The following is a 19,933-nucleotide window of genomic DNA, read 5'->3' as shown; positions in this document are numbered from 1 at the left end:
TCATTTGCTTATATATCCTGGACATTATAGATATTATTGTGCTACACGTTCAATCTTGCAACTAAAAAGAACTATAATTCTTGTATTTAGCTACACTGATGTAAAATTCAATAAAGCAGACTGAATTACGCATACATTGCAGATCTTTCTCTTTATGAGAGACATATCAACATGTCAATCTCAAATCTATGAACTATGTCAAGTCCAATTATGTTCCATAAGATTAAAGCAAACTTTTGTGCATGTTGAAGCAAACGAGAATGTACATCTTTAAAAACTATGGGATGCAAGTTGGTTCTGCAGTACAACTGTATCATAGCCATGAGCAAATACAATGGCTATGTCCCCACCCCCAGCCCTTATGGCTTTAGTTAAGTTTCAGAGAGAATGGTGAATTTTTTTTCACATTGATTTGAACAGAAAATCCTTGTACTCACACCTCTGATTTAGATCAGTTCTTTCATTTTACTCCCTAGTTAGTTGTGAACCACAATGTTTCCTATCTCCACCTCTAGTATAGCCTTTTTTAGACAAATGTGACTCAGTCATGTCTGGAGAAACACATGCTTTTAGGAATTAACATTTGAATGTGTGGTATTACATTTTGTAATTTTGGGTCACATTTGCTATTTAATTATTCCATAGAAGACATATTCCTGTTATAGTAGCAAGGCTTCTAAAGAAATAGGTTTTCTATTTATAACTAGATCCTGACATTTATTCTGAAGGATGTATTTCAAAATGATACTAGAGTAAAATGAATTGACAGGAAGAAATTTAGAATTTAAGGAGATTGCTAATTTTATTCATGCAAAATACATGATCCAAAAATACCTCATGTCTTTTACTTCAGCTTGTACTTGTGTAGATGATACCAGCAGACAATAATTTTCTCACCGTGTTCTACATGATAATATTCTTCTGCTCTACATTATTTTGCTTGAATGTGAAAAACTCAATATGCTTTGCACAGGTGTTCAAAGATATGCTATACAATGATGTTAAAAGAAGCTGGATTTTTTTCCTTCAATAATATATTAAACTAGATGAAAAATAAACTTCCAAATTTCAAAGGTTACAAATTTAGTATATTTGGGGGCATATCATATTCTCTTGAAGGTATAATATTCTTCTTAACACTAAATGTTCTGTAAATGAAAATTATGGCACAGCTCCTACCTACAATGTTTCAAATTATTTTAAAGTTTCTAATACCTTTATTTTGAAATGTATTCTAGGTGGATTTCCTCTAGTTAATTTTAGTTGACAATCGGAAGCTTGAAGAAATTATCAACAAGACAACAATTTTGCTTTCTCTTTTCTAAAGTCAGGTCTGAAAACTATTCTCACATATTAGTTCATGTAACCATAATATTTGACATTTTTATTCCCTAAGTTATACCTACTTAGTGAAATAGTCTCATATATAGATATGCATAAACTTCTGAATATCTATCTACATATATATACATATTGAAATGAATTCTTAAACCCTCCTTCTGAAATGAAAAGGGGAAAAACAAACAAACAAACAAAAAAAACAGTCAGTATAAAACTTGCTAGCTTCAATAGTCTGCTTAGGAAAAAAGTAACAATTCTTGAAAATGTACCAGAAAGGAAATAGTTATTGACTGGTGTTAAATGAAATGCCCAGGAGGAAACTAGATGAAACGCAGGTGAGAAGTGCTCATTTTCAATAGGAAACACAGAGTTATAGAGAAGGTATAGGTGTGACTCTTTCTATTATCATAAAACTATAACAATTTTCACATATTATAAGCCTGTAGTGCAGTAACTAGTCAGAACAAAAGTTAAAGAAATAACATCAATATCACAAAAAAGATATGAAATTGTGCAAAAATGTATTAAAATGGTTAAATGACCATAATCGTTAAAAAATAAGGCACACATTAAACATAATTCTAACATGATCAAAGGAGAATGTGGTTATATATTCATTATGAATGTGATAACTTACCTCATATTGTGTACATTATGTTATTCCTTTAGTTAGAGTTAGTAAGTTTCAAAGCAATACATCTACCTACCATGAATACCGTATTTCAACAGAAATCAATACCACAAGAGTAAGCATCCCACTTTTGGACTTTTCTTTGCACTCAACAAATAATAAGTCATGACTTTCATGAAAAATTTAAGTTTTCAGACCTATACGTTTTCCCTTCTGTTTCCTAAAGACTGATTGTATCTGGGTGAGAATTTTCCATCGCAAAGCCTCAGAATACCATCTTGTATCGAGTAGTGGGGGGAAACGGTGCTAATATACAGCTAGAAGAACAGCAGACATACTTTTAGGGAAGCGCGGCGGGTTGTCGTTGACGTCGGTGAGGGTGATGTTGACCAGAGTCGTTCCTGCCAGTCCCCCAAGCTGCCCGCCCATGTCCTTGGCCTGGATGAGGACCTGGTACTGTTCTTTCACTTCTCTGTCCATGTTCGGCAACGCTGTCCGAATGACCCCTTTGGACAAAGAGGATAACAACCGAGATCAGTACTACAGATCTGTGGTTTACAAAATAGAGTCAGCCAAGAAGAAAAAGATTTTAAACCCACAAACTAAAGCAGACCATGAAAATAATGTCCTTTAGTAAGCATAACACTTCCAAAGACTAAAACCTATCATGTCACATAACGAAATGCAGTTAAGTTTTTACTGAGGAAAATTTAGGAAACGGTTCATTTGTTGTAAAATATATGAAATCACATTAAAGTGAGACATATTTATTTACACAGCTCAATCTTCAGAAAAATAACCAATCACATATTGCTACATAATTATGGCTGGTGGATGAGGGGTATAGGATAGAGAAATGATGATCATTTTCTTTGTTTTCATTATTTCCCAGAGTACTTCCTCTTCGTAAGTTATCGAGGATCTGTTTCTAACAGAATGGAAGGAACTCTGTAAGGAACTGGTGAAGTGAGTGACTGAGCTGTACAAAATTTTCACAGTCTTGAATCTTACAGCATATCTAACCCCCTTTTTACTAAGTCTAAGTGTAGAACTAAATTATACTTATTTGTAGAAGTATCGGAACTGTTTGTATTCTCCTGAAGATTTGATGGGCTCCTCAAAGTGATGGACAGCACTTGATTCATCTCAGTATCTCAGTAAAAAAGCATTTGTCATAGGACATGTTACAAATAGGGTAAATGAAACAAATTAATATTAAATCTAGTACAGAGCATATTGTTTCCTGTCCTAAATAACCATTAGGTTCCCTTCTTGTATGGATAAGTGTTAGCATCTTTTATAAATGTTTGAACACATGTATGTGTCTAACCAAATTTATTTTTTTTCTACAGCTCATTTTACCCATCAATAGATGTTTCTGCTAAAGGATAAATGAATATCACTAATTCTTCTTCTACAGAATAGGTCTAAAAATCAAACTAAGAAGTTCGGTCCTTCAAGGCCAACTCTTTAAAGATATTCTGCTGTTTCCATCTCATAATTTGTAAGGTATGGTTGGTGGAAACTCATCAGATTTATCATTAATTGTATCAATGTAAGGTCAAGAAAAAAACATTAATATTGCATTTCTGGTCATCTAATAACACAGCACATTTGTAAAATATTACAAATAGTTTACACTGTTCAGTTTAACCTTATTAATTGTATGTTTCCTTGACACAATTTTTGCTTCTTACATTTACTTTCATCTATTGATACTTCTTGCCCTTGCTATGTCTATAATCAACCCCATCTTCATGCATCCTGGCAATTCATTAATTCTAGTAAAAAACTGTAAAGCAATGATTAATTCATGTTGGTAAATACTTTTACATTTTATTGAAGGAATAAATTATTTCTCTTACAAGATTTACCTAAAGTACTTGTTTTCTTAAATTATTTTCATTCTGAATTAAATTAATTTTATTCTTAATTAGAATCAAAAGGACTTCAAGCAATAAAACATCTTAAGAATTTTATATTATTACATAGTATATCTCAAAGTATGACATATAGTCTGTGCTACAATTTAAAATTGGTGCTTTAAAGCATAAATACCAGTCTTTAACTCAAATACTAATATGGGTTAGAACATGAGAAGTTTCATTTAAAATATAGCCTCATAAACATTTCTGAATGAAAGGTGATAGACTCAAGAAGACAGATATTAGAAACTTTTCAATAATGTGAGCAAAATTCATCAGCTTTCTCTAAGCCAAATTAGGAGGAGGATCCTCCAACAGGAAATACCAGAAGAGAAGAGAAATAGCTATTTCCTGCCTCAGCCAGTTTTCATTCAAATTCTATAATTGTGGGTAGAAAGAAATACATGAAGGATTTATAAAGGCCACATACTTGAAAATACAGACTTTCCAAGTCTTCTGGAGATGGATAATAGCAGTGATTCTATGGCTATGGAAATGCACTAATGCCTTTGAGTGTAGAGTTGATAGGGTAGTGTTTTATCACCATAGAAAAAGTCACATTTGCAAATTAAGGAAGAGATATAAGAAGTAAATAATACCATAATATTGCTTTCTCAAATGGGGCTCAGATTGTTAATATCCCTTTTTGCTGCACACTGAATTAATCTGGTGTTAAGTAAGACTCATTAATTTAAATAATTTAGAAAAAAACTTGAATTTAGAAATAGAAATTGATTCTTTACACTAAAATTTGTTCCCTAAATAAAATATAATTGTTATCAAGGATATTGGAAAATTGGCATTGTTATTTCATTTATGAAGAAAATATCAAAACAATATTTTTGCTCTTGTGTAGTGTTTTTTTTTTTTTTTTTTTTTTTTTTGCCAGTCCTGGGCTTGAGCTCAGGGCCTGAGCACTGTCCTTGGATTTTCTCAAGGCTAGAGCTCTACCACTTGAGCCTCAGCACCACTTCTGGCTTTTTTTCTATATGTGGTACCGAGGAATTGAACCCGGGTCTTCATGCATGCTAGGCAAGCACTTTAACCACTAGGCCAAACTCCCGGCCCTTGTGTAGTGTTTTATAAAGCATACTTATTTTTATTTTCCTTTAAACATTCAATACAATAATTTATATAATATGAATATGTAATGTATAAATACATTTATTAGCATGGAATGTAAAAAGCACAGTTGTAACATTTTACAATTTACTTTATTTGGAAATAAATAATAATTGTCTCAAACAATCATCATTGTATATTGAGTTACAATATCAAGTGTACATTAGTATGTATCAAGTATTTATGTTAATTAAAACAATTGCCACACTTTTAAGAGAGCTCTTATTTTGTTTATAAAACGTATTAACTTATTTTAATGTTTTATATATACATGTATATATTCTTTGCACATCTATTTAGATAAAAGGACTTGCTAGAAGAGAAAAGTTTATCAGAAATAGAGGAAACAACTTGTATTTTCTTGAAGGAATGAAATTAGTAGCAAATCTTCTTTGTAAATGTTTAAGTACCAAAAGTTTTTATGAGCATCTTTTGGAAAGTGTTATTTTAAACTATTTTCTATATTTGGATGTGGAAATTTTTAGACAGTATTGATTTCTCATGCATTTTATTTAATAACAGCCAAAGCAATCACAAAAGGAAGCTACATGGCTGTAACAAATAGAGACTTTTAACATAATAAAGAATATAAAATTATCCTTGTGTTTTGAGTTTCCATATGTACCACAAGGTGATAAATTTGACAAAATGTCTTCTTAATGGGTTCTATGCATGAACAAGTAGTAATCATTCTCTTAATGAAGTACCTCATCATCCACTCTTTTCCTGTCTAGTGGTCTGAGGCATCGTTAGTATCAAGACTTCTGTCTCCAGTGAAAAATCAATGCTTCAAAACTCTATTGAGTAGTTATGCCAGAATTGTTCCAACATTATTTATAAATATTAAACATCATATAAAAATACAAACAAAAAGCTGGGCACCAGTGGCTCAACTTCAAAAATACAAACAAAAAGCCGCGCACCAGTGGCTCACACTTCTAATTCTAGCTACTCAGAAATTGAGATCTGAGAATCATGGTTCAAATCCAGCTCAGGGACAAAAGTCCATTAGACTCTTCAATTAACTACAGAAAACCTGAAGTGGTTGTGACTCAAGTGGCAGAATGCTAGCCTTGATCTAAGGAGATGAGGGACAATGCTTTGGTCCAGAGTTCAAGCCCTGTGATTGACAAAAAAAAGAATACAAATGAAAAATTGTAAAATCATGATATGTGTATATATACACAATATATGTGTATGTAGTAACAAACATCAAAATTTGTCTACCTTCCTTTCTGCTTAAGTAAGCTGAATGTAAGTGACCCCAGGAAACTAGACTCAATAGTTCCTTAATAACAGGATCCACCATCAATCAGGTTAAAGGAACTTTTATGGTCACAGAACAAAACAAAGTCATAAATCAATACAGTTGTCAAATACATTATTGCTGAGGGTGTTGGAGAAGCAGAATACAGCCACAGGGAGATTTTTCTTCCATTGGTTTCATTGTGTAGGAACATAGAAGTGGCTTCAAATCACATTGTACATGGTATTTCAATTTATCTTTGTATAATGTTTTATTGATTATGTTAGATGTTGATTACATCTTTGCCATTTGCATTTGTTTAAAAAAATATTAGTACTGCTTTCCTGGATCTTGTACTCTGTGTATAACACAGATTTCCTACACATAGATTTCCTACAGTATGTAAGTGAAATTATGTAAGTGTAAATTAACATCAACCCTGGCTTTACTGATATCCACAAATCATCTTTTTTTTGTATCTTCTTCCTTCTTTCTCTATTATTATGGAAGACATATAAGAGATATGTGTCATTCATATACCATTTCTAGTTATTTTGATCATAAATATACCTTTTCAAAAGATACATAGGTCTATGATAAAAATGTAGGTCATCGTAATCTTCTGATAGAATTTAAGAGTTTAAATAATTTCCTGTGTTTTTATTTTATATGTTCCTTGGGGAGCATAAATTTCTCTGGAAATTTATAGATTTATAAATGTCATAACTTCTCAACTTAATTTCTCCCATTTTTCCTTTTTATTTATAGTTATGTATGATATTCTATAGTTAAATTACAGCCATGGACTTTCCAACAATAATGCACATGTTCCCATATGTACCATGACATTTCTTGAAAAATAGCTTGTAAATGTAACTTCATGTCATGTACATTGTATTGCCGGCCATTTTATCTTCAACAGTTTTTATCAGTCTATAGAGGTGAATTATCTTCAGATTTCATGATTCTCTTCAGCTGATAATTTATTTTTTTCTTAAAAAAATCCATAAAAAATGGTTTCATTACATGAAACAGTGATTACATTCCCTGTTCTAAGCTTTTTAACTGTTTGAGTACTCTGGTGGCTTCACTAGGCTTGCAAGAAGTAAAGAGAGGTGTCTGTCTGTCTGTCTGTTCATCTGTCTCTCTGTCTGTCTGTCTATCCATCTATCCATCTATCTATCTACCTACCTATTTAATATATCTCAAATGTACACCACTAAAATTATTCCAGTCTGCCTATAAGGATCGATTTACAAAATGACAAGATACCTTAGAATTTCAGGTCAACAACTGATATTATTTCTTTAGCTACACAATAAATAGTATTTAATTTATTTTGTAACATATAAAATACAATTTAAATTAATATATTAACTGGTATCATAAAAATTTCTCCTTTACCTGTGATATCAGGTACCAGTGTTTAAGCCTTCTTAATAAAACTCCAGTAGCATAATGCTTGACTCATATGAGTAAGGGCCTAAGTTTAATTACAAACACCACAAAAAATGGAGATACAGAAGACCATTTATGTTCTCCAATGTACATGTGTTTTCTATGTAACCCACAGTATATTTGATTTGGGTATCTGTAGTGAATTTATTCATGATCATTTCAAATTAAAAATGAAACCTACTTTGAACACAAAGACTAAGAGTTAAGAATCATGCTGTTTTAAGTTTTCCTGCTTATAAGCATGTCAGTATTCACCAAAACCTTCTCTCCACAATTTTTGCATATGGCAGTAGGTCAAGATATTTCCATAAATGGAAGCACTCCCACTTTCCATTCAGGGATGGAAAGTAGTAAGCAACTGAACACAACTAAAAACCCTGAGCTGAAAAGCTGTTTTTAGGCCAATGAATAAAGTAAACACAGACTACTGAATTTTTTAAATAAGCCAAATAGAAAACCTGTAGCTCACGTGTTGGAGTTTTATAATAGATGTGAAACTATTTATGTTTACATGAATCTCAATCAAAGAAAAAGAGTTTTGCATCTGCTAAGTAAGATGATATCTTCTTTACCTAATGTGTGTGGTTCACTGAATCTTTATTGTTGGACCAGAATGTGCAATTTTTTATGCCGTGTTAATGAAAGGTTAAATATTTGAAGAACTGGTGATAATACTGTCTCAAATAAAGAATTTACCAGTCTTGGGGTCAATGGAGAAGTAAGGTTGTCCCTGAAGAATGCTGTAAACCACTCTGGCACTGTTTCCATAGGTCGGATCATCTGCATCGGTGGCCTTGACCTGGAGGACATAGGCACCTGCAAAAGAAGGTTTTCAAGTTCAGCATTGTCCTTAAAAGAAGTCAAAGCCAGGTCTGTTTATCCACTAGAATCCATTGTCCTTTGGAAGTGAGCATTTCATAGGGATATCAGGAATAGTTTTTTCATGGAAGATAATTCAGTCACTTTACTCAAAATATGGTAAAGACCAGCAAACTTATTTAATCCTAATGGTAAGTGTTGGTAAGAATGTGGAAATGGGAAATCAGAGATGTCAGTCAATGGAAATGTAAACTAAAAGAGCCAGTGGAATATAGGGTGGAAGTTCTTCTAAAATTAAAAATCGAAGCTTCATGTGATCTAGTAATGCATCTCTTCAGGATGTATCCCCTTGGATAGAAAATTATATGTTGAGAAGACATTCACATGCCTTTGAACATTACAGAGGTATTTTCAATAAGGAAGAAATGTTAATGATGTAGGTATCTCTTAATTACTAAATAGAAAAATAGAATATGGTAGCCATATTCTTGGAAACAGAGACCACTAAAAAAATCAAAACAGAAAACAAATGACCTTGGTGGTCTCCCACATCTGTAGAATCTGAAACATTTGTCCTTAGAGAAGTTGGGAATTGCTTTTTAGTTTCCCACAAAGCCTGGAAGAGCAATGCAGGAAGATAAGTGGTAAATACAGATCAAATTCTGCTGTGAAACTGCACAGCAAGGTCACTTTAGATAACAGTAAATAACTGTAGATGTGTTGATGCAGGAAGAAAAATTTTGGAAATTCTGTCATAAAGAAATGATAGAACTTAATGGGAATGTGCAGGAGATGGTAGTAACCCAAGTCTCCCATGGTCACTGGGGAATAATGCTGTACCTTAAGCCATGACCCTGAGCCTGAGGCAATGGTTTGAAGCAAATAGCTGTGATACCAGGAGAGTACCAAGAGGAGTGGGAATAAGTCCACTAGGGGTTAGCTGGCTTTTTTGAAGCTGCCAGGGCAGGTGATTTGCACACAGATTTGACTAGCCTGGTGTTAAGTACTTGGTGTGATTATGGAAAAAACAGGAAGAGCAGAAGATAACCTCAACACAGTAGCATCTGACACCTTGGCAGAAATGTTATATGTAAATGCAAAGGTGACCTTCAAAAGATGGCCCAGGGTGTACTGCTGAGACTATTGGCAAGACTAACACTTAGCAGCCTCTTTGTACTATATAATGGCTGGGAACACATGCAAATTATCAGTGAAGATTTTGGCAACTCATACATGGAAGTTACTTCAGTAGTCTTTCAGTTTTCATTACTGAGTAATCTGGAGGGAGTACCTCCTTCTATAATTACTATGAAAGACTGTAGGGTGTGATTTTCTGTGATGGAGGCCATGTGTGGTTCACCAGGATGGAAACTAATCCTTGGTGAGTTGAAGCAGAAAACTCTGGTGGTACGTTCCATCATGGGATGCTCTCATTAGAAAAGGACCATTCACTTGACCTCCATTTCTAATCAACGGACTCAAAAAAAAAACAAAAACCCTCACTTGTTATCAATACTTTATCATCAAGAGTTTCTTTAATGTTGCCTATGTTCCAAAGAAAAGATGAGTGAAAAAGCATTGTAGAGGAAGAAAGAAATGATAAACATTTGACATAGCTACTCAACTGGATTTTAGCATAGCAAGATAGGTGCATATAGTGATGCATAATAGAATATGTGCAATTGTTCTGTTTCCATGAATCAATTGAAATCAGTTTTTAAATAGTGGAAATGATCATCTTTTTAGTGCAAACTACACATATTTAAATAAGAATAAATTTTTAAAAAGTGATGTCCATTTCCAGTTTATGAAACTGAAAGTCATCATCATATCTTTTCATTGATTTTTATACCAAGGGAAGTACAGGACTCCACCTACATTAGCTCATTTGCTTACTGAAGACACTCTAAATTCCATGATTAGAATATCAATAATGGACCTAAAAGGATTTAGGACCTTTCTAGACTTAAGATGCTGTTAAGTGATTTGCAATTGCAATTTAAAAATCAACAAGAACAAAGTAGCATTAGGAAGCCTTTCATTAGAAAAACAATATTGAAGAAATGGAGACTTACTATGATGACCTACACTTACAGAGAACCTTAGCATCTCAAGACTAAATTATCTTAAAACTAAAAATTTGGAGGATATGTAGGCTTTTTTTCTTTAATATTTAGGCATTTTTTATTAAAGAGAATAAAATTTTTTCTGTATTTTTTCTATACATGCATCTGTATGTATACAACTGTTTTTAAAATCTGTATAAGTATTCCTTTCAAACATGTGTCCAATATCACTATTCAACAGCATAAAATCAGCCATATCATAACTTTTAGCAAATGCATAGATATATTATTAATAAGATTTTTTACTAAGCATAACTTTTGCCTAATGAAAATTGATTTCTGTACATATACCTGTTTGTGTGATGTGGGTCCTGGGGATTGAACTTGGGGCCTAACTACTTTCCTAAGGTTATGCCTGAAAGTTAGGGAACCGTGGGTCCTCTTTTGTCATTTTGATGGTTCATTAGTGATAAGCATCTCATAGACTGTCCTGCATAAGCTGCCTTTTAAATCCTTAGATCCTAGCCTTCTGAATATCTAGGAGCACTGGCTTGAGCTATTGGTGCCTAGATTTGTAAATTCTGTTACATATTGACAGACAAGAAACTATTGAATGATAAATACACTGAAATTTCTTTTCAAGTAAATTTCTGAAAGAAAATTGAAAAAGTCATATTTTAAACTGTTCATTAATTATATAAACAAGATATTAAACATACAGAAATGTAAAGTATCACCAATTAACTAGGAGATGTTGAATACCAGACCAGCTAAGTCTAACCTTTGCCTCTGGAAACTAAGTGTATACATTGAATCATGCCTTTCCCAGTAGCCCAGGCCAAGAGGAACCAGGCTGTTAATCCTCCGGTCCCTGTGACTTATGAGATGCTATCAGGATCCAGTGATCACTTTTCCACAGGCCTCCAGCAGGCTGCTATCCCTGCCCCTTACCAAGAACAGGTGAGAGTTTTGGGACTAGTTGTGTGGAAAAAATTGGAAGAAGGCCCCTCAGAGCCTCCAATAGCAGGAATTACTCAGAATGCTACTGAGGCTCTTGCCACCTTTATAGAAAGAGTAGAGCGGAGCCTCCAAAGAAAGTTCCCCTAGGGACCTCTCAGAGAACTGTTCATGCTGGTCTGGGAGGAGATGACTGCAGACCTCAAACTGACCTGTGCAGGAATGAAGGAAAGATCTATGGGGAGGTGGATAGTTGCCACTAAGGATGTTGGCACTCAAACCCACCAGTCACAGACGCTGGTTGCAGCCCTACAAGCCCAAATGGCTTCACTTGCAGAAGCACTTACTACCAACTTTACCTCTTTCAATGGAGCCGGAAGGAAGAGGAGTCTGTTATGGGTGTGGCCAGCAAGGCCACTTCAAAAGAGATTTCCCTAGGGGTCGGATAAGACCTGATCCCCCACAGGGACATCTTTCAAGCCAGACCAAAGGCCAAGCTCCACCTAAAACACCCTATCCCCATGCAGGAAGGGATTCCATTGGCAAAGAAATTATAAATCTAAATTTGATATGGAGGGAAAGCCTTTAAACTAATGACAGGGCACCCTCCAGCCCGGTCACCCAAAGGAGGCATCTCATCTAGAGATCTGCCTAGGGCTCACTGGACCATCCCAGTAGTCCCAGGGATTAGGCCAAAAATGGATATCTTCATAGCAGGGAAAAGGTTTTGCTGCCTGATTGACACCAGATCAGATGGGACAGTACTGAGAAAGGAGGAGGTTCCCCTACAGTGGAAATTGATTCCGGGACCCCAGTTGTTAGGGGTGGGGGATGACACCAACTCTGAAGAAGCCAAGGACTGTCTCCCTTGGAAGGATGTGGATGGTGGGGGGGAGGTGCGCCCCCTAGTGGCGTCTGGCCTAACAGCCAACCTACTGGGACTGTATTTTGGGAGAGGAAGAGGCATTCATCACCACAGACCATGAAAGGATATATAATGATACCCTAGAGGAAGAGGATCCACAGCAATTCTGCCTATCAGGCCATCTTAGTAACTATTGGGGGAATCCACCTTTGGAGGCTGCAAGGCAGAATACTCCTGCACCCCGTGTAAGGCCTCACCCCCAATCCTAAAGGCCACTGTTCCTACAGTCCCCCCCATCCAATGGCTTCCAGGCCCTCCAGTTTGGATGGAACAGTGGCTACTTCCTTTATAAATTACAAAAATAAGAGAGATAATATCAGAACAGCTGACTCTAGGGCATATCAGGCCCTCTCTAAGCCTTTGGAATAGTCCTGTGTTTGTCATACAAAAGTCCTCGGGGAAATGGAGAATGTTACAGGCCCTAAGAAAGATTAATGAGCGGATGGTTCATGTGGTACCCCCTTGCGAGGGATCCCCTCCATCCCTCGAGACTTGACCCTCATTGTGATTTACATCAAGATTAGCTTCTTTTCTATTCCTCTAGATCCCCAGGATTGTGAAAAATTCGCCTTCTCCATTCCCTCAATCAATTTCCAGGTGCCAGATGAAAGATATGAGTAGGTGGTACTGCCCCAAGGCATGGCCAATAGCCCAGCCTTTTGTCAACATTATGTTTCACAAGTTTGGAGGAGAGCAGACATAACTATATATGTATGTATACATGGATGATATTATTGGGGCAACTGACAATGAGACATTAAGCTCTGCCTATAAGGAACTTCAGATTTTTTTTACAGAAAGGAGGATTGCATATATCTAAGTCCAGAACTTGCCCCTCTTTAAGATTCTGGGGACTGAACTTAGACTGGACTCTGCCTGTCCTGTCAAACCACAATTACTCTTCCAATCATCCTACACCTTGGTAGAATTATAGAAATTGTTAGGTGAGCTCAATTGGCTGAGACCTTGGCCTCACCTGACTAAGGAAGAACTCCTTCTACTTTTTGATTCTTTAAAGGATAAGGCCCCTACAGATGTTATTACCATGACCCCATCACATCAATTGATATTTAATAAGATTCAGATAGCATTAAATACAGCACAATTAGCTTGTTATAATCCTCAATGCTCCCTCTGTCTCTGGATTCTCCCCGGCTCTAACCTACTTTCTGCAACAATTACTTAGCTTAGCGAGCCCCTTCAATGGATACTTGTGTCGGTAGGAGGGGCTCCTAGGGTTTATTCACAACTTGACCATTTGGCTGACCTTGTAATTAAGAGTAGAGATATTTCCCTGATGCATTACAGTCAAGATCCTGATGTGCTGGTAATCCCCTACCTGTTGTCAGACTTCGAGTGGGTCAGAAGAAACCATGGTCAGGTTGCCACTGCCTTGGAAGGTTTCACGGGAAAGGTGGATTGCCATTACAGTACTTCGAGGTGGCTGTCATCATTCTCAAGGTTGCAATGGGTGGCCCCCATACTGTTTTCCACTAGGCCACTCCCTGGAGCAGTAAATGTATTCACAGATGGAGGAAAGGTGGGATCTGCCATGGTGATATGCCCCACCTCCCTCCCTACCAAAGAAAGGAAAGGCACCCACTATTCTGAGCCAGTCACAAGATGTGCACAGTTTAAGGAGTTGTATGCAGTTTCTTTGGCCTTAATCCATGTTCATGGATCAATGAACTTGTTTCTGATAGCCCATATTTAGTCAATTTGCTACCAACCTTAGTGTCAGCCTACATAAAACTGGACAAAAACCCAATTACTCCCTTAATGATTCAAGTCAGATCCCTGTTAAACCAATGAGCTAAACCCATTTTTTACAGCATCTCAGGGGACACCAGGATTTTCCTGGGAGGCTGAGGGAGAGGAAACCAAATGGCTGATCAATTGGCAACCAATGGGATTACAGCTACTTCTCAGCCTCACCAAGGTCTTCAATTAGCTCATGGGTTACATGAACTGACTCATTAAATTAGAGAGGGTTGCATCAGAGATTCCCCCTGGTTCCTATAAAAGACTTAAAAAAGATCTTGAGAGCATGCAAATTGTGCATGCTGTTTTTACAAGTCACACCTCTGCAATCCCTTGGGGTCAATCCCCCCGGGGCCACAAATCTAATGTTATCTGGCAGACTGATGTAACCCACTATGCACCCTTTGGAAAATTAAAATATGTATTTATGTGTGTAGATACTCATTCACATGCTTGTTGGGCTACTGCGCATTCCAGCGAAAGAGCCCAACACGCTGAAAGCTATTTTTTACAGTGTTTTGCTATCTTGGGTTTACCCCTACAGGTTAAAACGGATAATGGGCCTTGTTTTATGAGCTAATCATTACAAAATTTTTTTTTCAAACTTGGAATATTAAACATACCACTGGGATACCATATAATCCCATGGGACAAGCCATAACTGAGAGACAAAATAAGACCTTAAAAACCATCTAATAAAACAAAAAGGAAGAGTCAACCTCCATGATCAATTGAGGGCAGCCATGCTTACACTAAACATTTTAAATTTTTCCAAGGATCAGCCTCTCACTGCCTTTCAGAGACTTTGGTCTAATCAAACACCTTATTTAAAGGTTGAAGTCCATTGGAGAGATCCTCTTACTGGATCATGGAGAGGCCCTGATCACCTCATTAGTGGGGGGTAGAGGATTTGGATATGTATTCCTGGTGGGAGAACCAAATCCAATTTGGGTACCGGCTAGAGATTTTAAATATTGTCAGCAAACTAAAAAATAATTACCCAAGAGCACTCCCTCTTGAGGTATGATTTTCCTTCTCCCTCTCGTTCACAGGAATGAGGAGACCATACCAGACACTCTGCCTACTTGTGGTTGGATTCCTCATAGTTGCCTGCCTTCTCCTCATCCTGGGCATCACTATCCACACCTCCCACAAAGACATTCAATGATTACCTTTCTCCCCTTTGGTTCCTTGTATTCACATTCAGACCTTGTGTGATAAGCTCTTTCAGTTTCTGAGAGTTCAGAATCAGATTAAAAGCTCTTCAGCTAATGGTGGTTGGCAACTTCTGGGATCGAACCCTTCTGCCCTCTCGGACAGCACATGCATCCTACTTCCTTAATGAGAGTACCTCCCCCAGCCTGCCCACCTTTGTGCTCATAGGCTCCTATACCCTATATTAGCTGAATGGACTTCCTCAATAAAGGAGTTCCTGCCTTGATGGGTCTCCCTGATGCGTCTGATTGTCCTCAAGAGAGGGAGGGCTGGGTGTGGGTGTTCAGTCAGCCCTCTCCTTTCTCGGCTTGTCCTGGTTGAGGCATGTTCTCTCTATCCCTCTGGTGGGTAGGGAGGGACTGAGGACTAAAAACCCCAACAGTGTTAAGTGTGTTAATATTTACAATGGATCTACAATACAGTTTGATGTGCAATATGTGATGTGTAGGTGTATGGATTCTTTTAATGCACACAATCTCATTTTTCACACATTGAGCCACAATTCCAACATGTTCAACATTTATATGAGTCATGTTCTCATCCCTTAACCTTTCAGTATCAAAATACTAGTTTGATTTTTAACTACTTCCTATTTACAAAAGGGTAATTTTATAATGCATTTTAAGATACACTAAAGCACAAAAATTACACTACGTTGGTACTCAACTACTTTCAGACCCAAGAAAGAACTCATACCTTTGTTAAATCTGCTGAAATGATAAGAACATCCAAGCTGGAATACAAAAAAAGTCACAAAAATTCCCAGAGAAGAAATTATGCCCACTTAGGGTTTTCTTTCACTCTTTTTTTAAATTTTTTTATCACAAACCTTTTCTTCCTGGCCGAAGCACAGCACCACGACCTTATATGACCTTAACATGACATCAACTTCAGATTCCTTATTCAATCCAAGTACTCAAAGCACTCTAGGTTTATATAACACCACTCTTAGACAGGGTCTAAATATTTAAACTATACATATTTACACCCTGTGATTTTAACCTATGCTGATGGATAAGTGAATCCATTTTTATGAGCACTTTGTGTTTCCATTGTGTGCCAAGAATTTTTATGTCCTGAACACCAATACAAATGCTGATATGTGTGTCCAGTAACATGCACTAAACTCAAGCAGTTATAGCTCAATGAGGCCTCCTTTATGCCTAGCGCCACGTGGAAATTATTGTCACAGATGCTCCTAGAAAATCCTGCAGATTACATGATAATATGTGTAGGATATATTCTCTGAGGGGCTTTCAACTGCAATTCAATAAACAATGAAATTTTCTACTATGCAGATTGCATTTGTTTCAAGTGCATTTAGGAAAAATGGTAAGGGCCTACTGATTTAATTAAAACTTTTTAAATATGTAATTCACATGCATGGCATTTCTTATTTGGAGTTGAGCAGATGATTCTACCAGCTATAATACAGATCTACTCTTTACTAAAGTATCATCTATCTATCTATCTATCTATCTATCTATCTATATATCTGTCTGTCTATCAATGGATCTAATCATTCAGCATCTAAGTGATGTGGATTCTTGTATTCAACTGTCAGGATACTTGACTAGATTATATGGATGTGTGTTCACAGGAAAATCATCATAGGATTTACTCCCACCTTGCATCTGTTTATAGCAGAGTTCAGGGAAGCCATGAAACAGTAAAAGTGAGAGGAAAGAGTATCAGAAAAGGCCACTACTTTCAATTGGCCAGATCAGTTCATGTGTTCTAGAGTGAGAATCACATTGGTAAAAATTGCCTAAGGGTAAGTTCAAAGCATTAACTTCTGAAGGAATTAGAGATAAGATCCAGAAAATTCTCTTTTACCATAAAGAGTTGTGTGCAGATGTCTGGCAAGTATACCAGCATTTCTACCACCTAGGGAAAATTTGACTGAAGATATTCATGCATAAGAAACCACACTGAGAGAAAATGCACAGCTTCCATTAAACCCACATGAAACCCAAACTCCAGTAATTTATTGATTTAATGCCATGAATTCAGTTTTATATGATATTTCAAAACTTGGAGTTTGACTGCAGTCTATTACTTCTAAATTAACACAATTTTGGCAAGCTGTTTAAATTCTCTTATCCTGGGTTACATTAAATCTATAATGGGTAAATAAATAATATGTCACAGAATTCATGGATGAATCAATTCAGGAGAAAAATGGTGTAAAATGCTAACCATAACAACTGACACATAGGCAACACTCATTCATCATTGACCAGAGATTTTAAATTTGAGGCAAAATTATATCTAAAATTGTTTTATTTTTTGTTTGTTTTGCTTTGTTTTGTTTTGGGTCATGGGGCTTAAACTCTGGGCCTTGGCACTGTCCTTGAGCTCTTCTGCTCAGCACTGCCATCCTATCCTTGAGCCACAGCCCCACTTCTAGTTTTCTAGAGATAAAATGGAGATAAGAGTCTCAAGGACTTTTTAGTGCCTGGAATGGTTTTGAATATATATCCTCAGATTTCAGCCTCCTGAGTATCTAGGATTACAGGCATGAACCAACATGCCTGGCCTAAAATTGTTTTTGAAAGTATATTTGAATGATTTTCGTACAGGATTCTGTATATTGCCCTGTTCTGGTCTAATAATACAAGAGGATTACATATGTTCTCTGAACATAGAGCCTGTTCATAATCTGTTATTTTCTCTCTAAATTTCATTCAGCTGTGACAAACACCATATTTTGATATTTATTTTATTCAGTGCCCACTAAATAACAGAACCTGATCACTGAAAGTCTGACTCTCGTATTTATTTTATTATTTTATTTTGTAGATGTACAATTCTCAAGCCTGGTGCAGTTCAAAAGGACCTGAGATTCTTATCTCAAATTAACCTCTAGAAAATGAGAAGTGAGGCTTGGCTCAAGGGTAAGGGTGGTAATAAAAGAAATGCAAACTGAAACAACTTTGAGATTCCACCTCACTCCTTTTAGAATGGCCAGGATCAAAAAATCTAATAACAACAAATGCTGGCGGGAATATGGTTGGGAGGAATCACTACTACACTGTTGGTGGGAGTGTAAACTCAACCACTATGGAAAGCAGTGTGGCATTTCCTCAAAAGACTAAACATAGAGCTCCCCTATAACCCAGCAATTCCACTACTTGACATTTACTCAATCGTCCAGAAACAAGGGCATACTAAATCCACTAGCACAACAATGTTCATTGCAGCACTATTTACCATAGCAAAGATATGGAACCAACCCAGATGTCCCTCAGTTGATGAGTGGATCAGCAAGATGTGGTATTTATACACAATGGAATTCTATGCTGCTGTCAGAAAGAACGACATCTCCCCATTTGTAAGGAAATGGAAAGACTTAAAAAAATCATATTAAGTGAAGTAAGCCAGACTCAAAGGAACATAGGCTCAATGGTTTCCCTCATTTGTCATAATCAGTAGAAACCTTGGGCTCTCCTAGCAGAGATTTACAATAGAACAAAACCTAGATGCGTAAGGCCATATAGTATGACACTAAATGTAAGGATATCCAGGATATAGAAACAAAAGCCATATAATGAGTCATTGTTGCCCTTAGTGTACTATGTTATTTCTCATCTCTTTTGCTTTTCGTTTGTTATCTCATATTGTTACAGTATTTCACTTTGTTATCTGATATATTGGATATATGTGTATTTAGTTATTTGAAATTGGATAGGAAAGGGGTGAAAACAAGATGAGGGTGGGGGAGGGGGGGAAATGGGGACCAAGACATGAGAAAGGGTATCAATGTATATGAAGTAATGCACCTTCCATCTGACGAATGTAATGTAACCGTTCTATTAATTACAATAAAAATTATATGGGGAAAAAAAGAATAGCCCCAGACTTTCCTTTTATTTTTGACAGATTTGTTGTATCTTGATCAATACCGCTGTTCATCATAGCTCAGTAAAAATTAATTTTTATTACAGTCCATAAATTTACTGATCCAAATATTCCAATTTCCTTATCTGAAATATATTTCTTCATTATGAACTAGAAGATATGTGAAGGATAACTTCAGGTTCACCTCTGCTAAAATGTGCCAGGAATCCATCCAAGAGACAATGATAGTCATAGTTGAGTTGCTGAAATTAAAGTTGGAAGACTTAATTCTCTTCATTTTACATATATAAATTTGGTTTCATGTGATACATTTCCTTATGAATGGAATCTAAAATTTTGATCTGAGTTATGAGCTAATCATTCCTTGATTAGCAATTTAATGACTAGCTAGTAATCATTACCATTTTTCTCTATATTTTCTATTATCACTATAATATCGGAAGGATAGAATCAGTTTCAAAACTCACTGAAAGCAGAATTATCTTATCATTATATTATAGAATAATATTTTGCTTATTAAATTATGTTAGCTTTTTATTGGAGTATATAAAAGATAAAAACCATGATATCACTAAACAGTAAACATAAGGTATAATACATGAAACA

The 19,933-nt window shown here is 36.0% G+C and overlaps 1 protein-coding gene across 2 annotated transcripts in view; it reads right to left on the bottom strand.

Annotated features, from left to right (window-relative positions):
• The window catches only part of Cdh12 (cadherin 12), a 785,868-nt gene that overhangs the window by 53,851 nt on the left and 712,084 nt on the right, over positions 1 to 19,933 (bottom strand). For both annotated transcript variants that reach the window (XM_090332101.1, XM_090332100.1), the window contains exons 6-7: positions 8,420 to 8,539; positions 2,311 to 2,478 (exon numbers count right to left, since the gene is read on the bottom strand). In XM_090332101.1, coding sequence (XP_090188227.1) covers positions 2,311 to 2,478; positions 8,420 to 8,539 — 288 coding nt within the window. The remainder of the gene's footprint in view (positions 1 to 2,310; positions 2,479 to 8,419; positions 8,540 to 19,933) is intronic.

The sequence above is a fragment of the Megascapheus bottae genome, chromosome 4 (assembly GCF_031878675.1).
Source record: "Megascapheus bottae isolate mThoBot1 chromosome 4, mThoBot2.hap1, whole genome shotgun sequence".
Classification (NCBI taxonomy): domain Eukaryota; kingdom Metazoa; phylum Chordata; class Mammalia; order Rodentia; family Geomyidae; genus Megascapheus; species Megascapheus bottae.
This window is presented reverse-complemented; position numbering and strand designations above follow the sequence as displayed.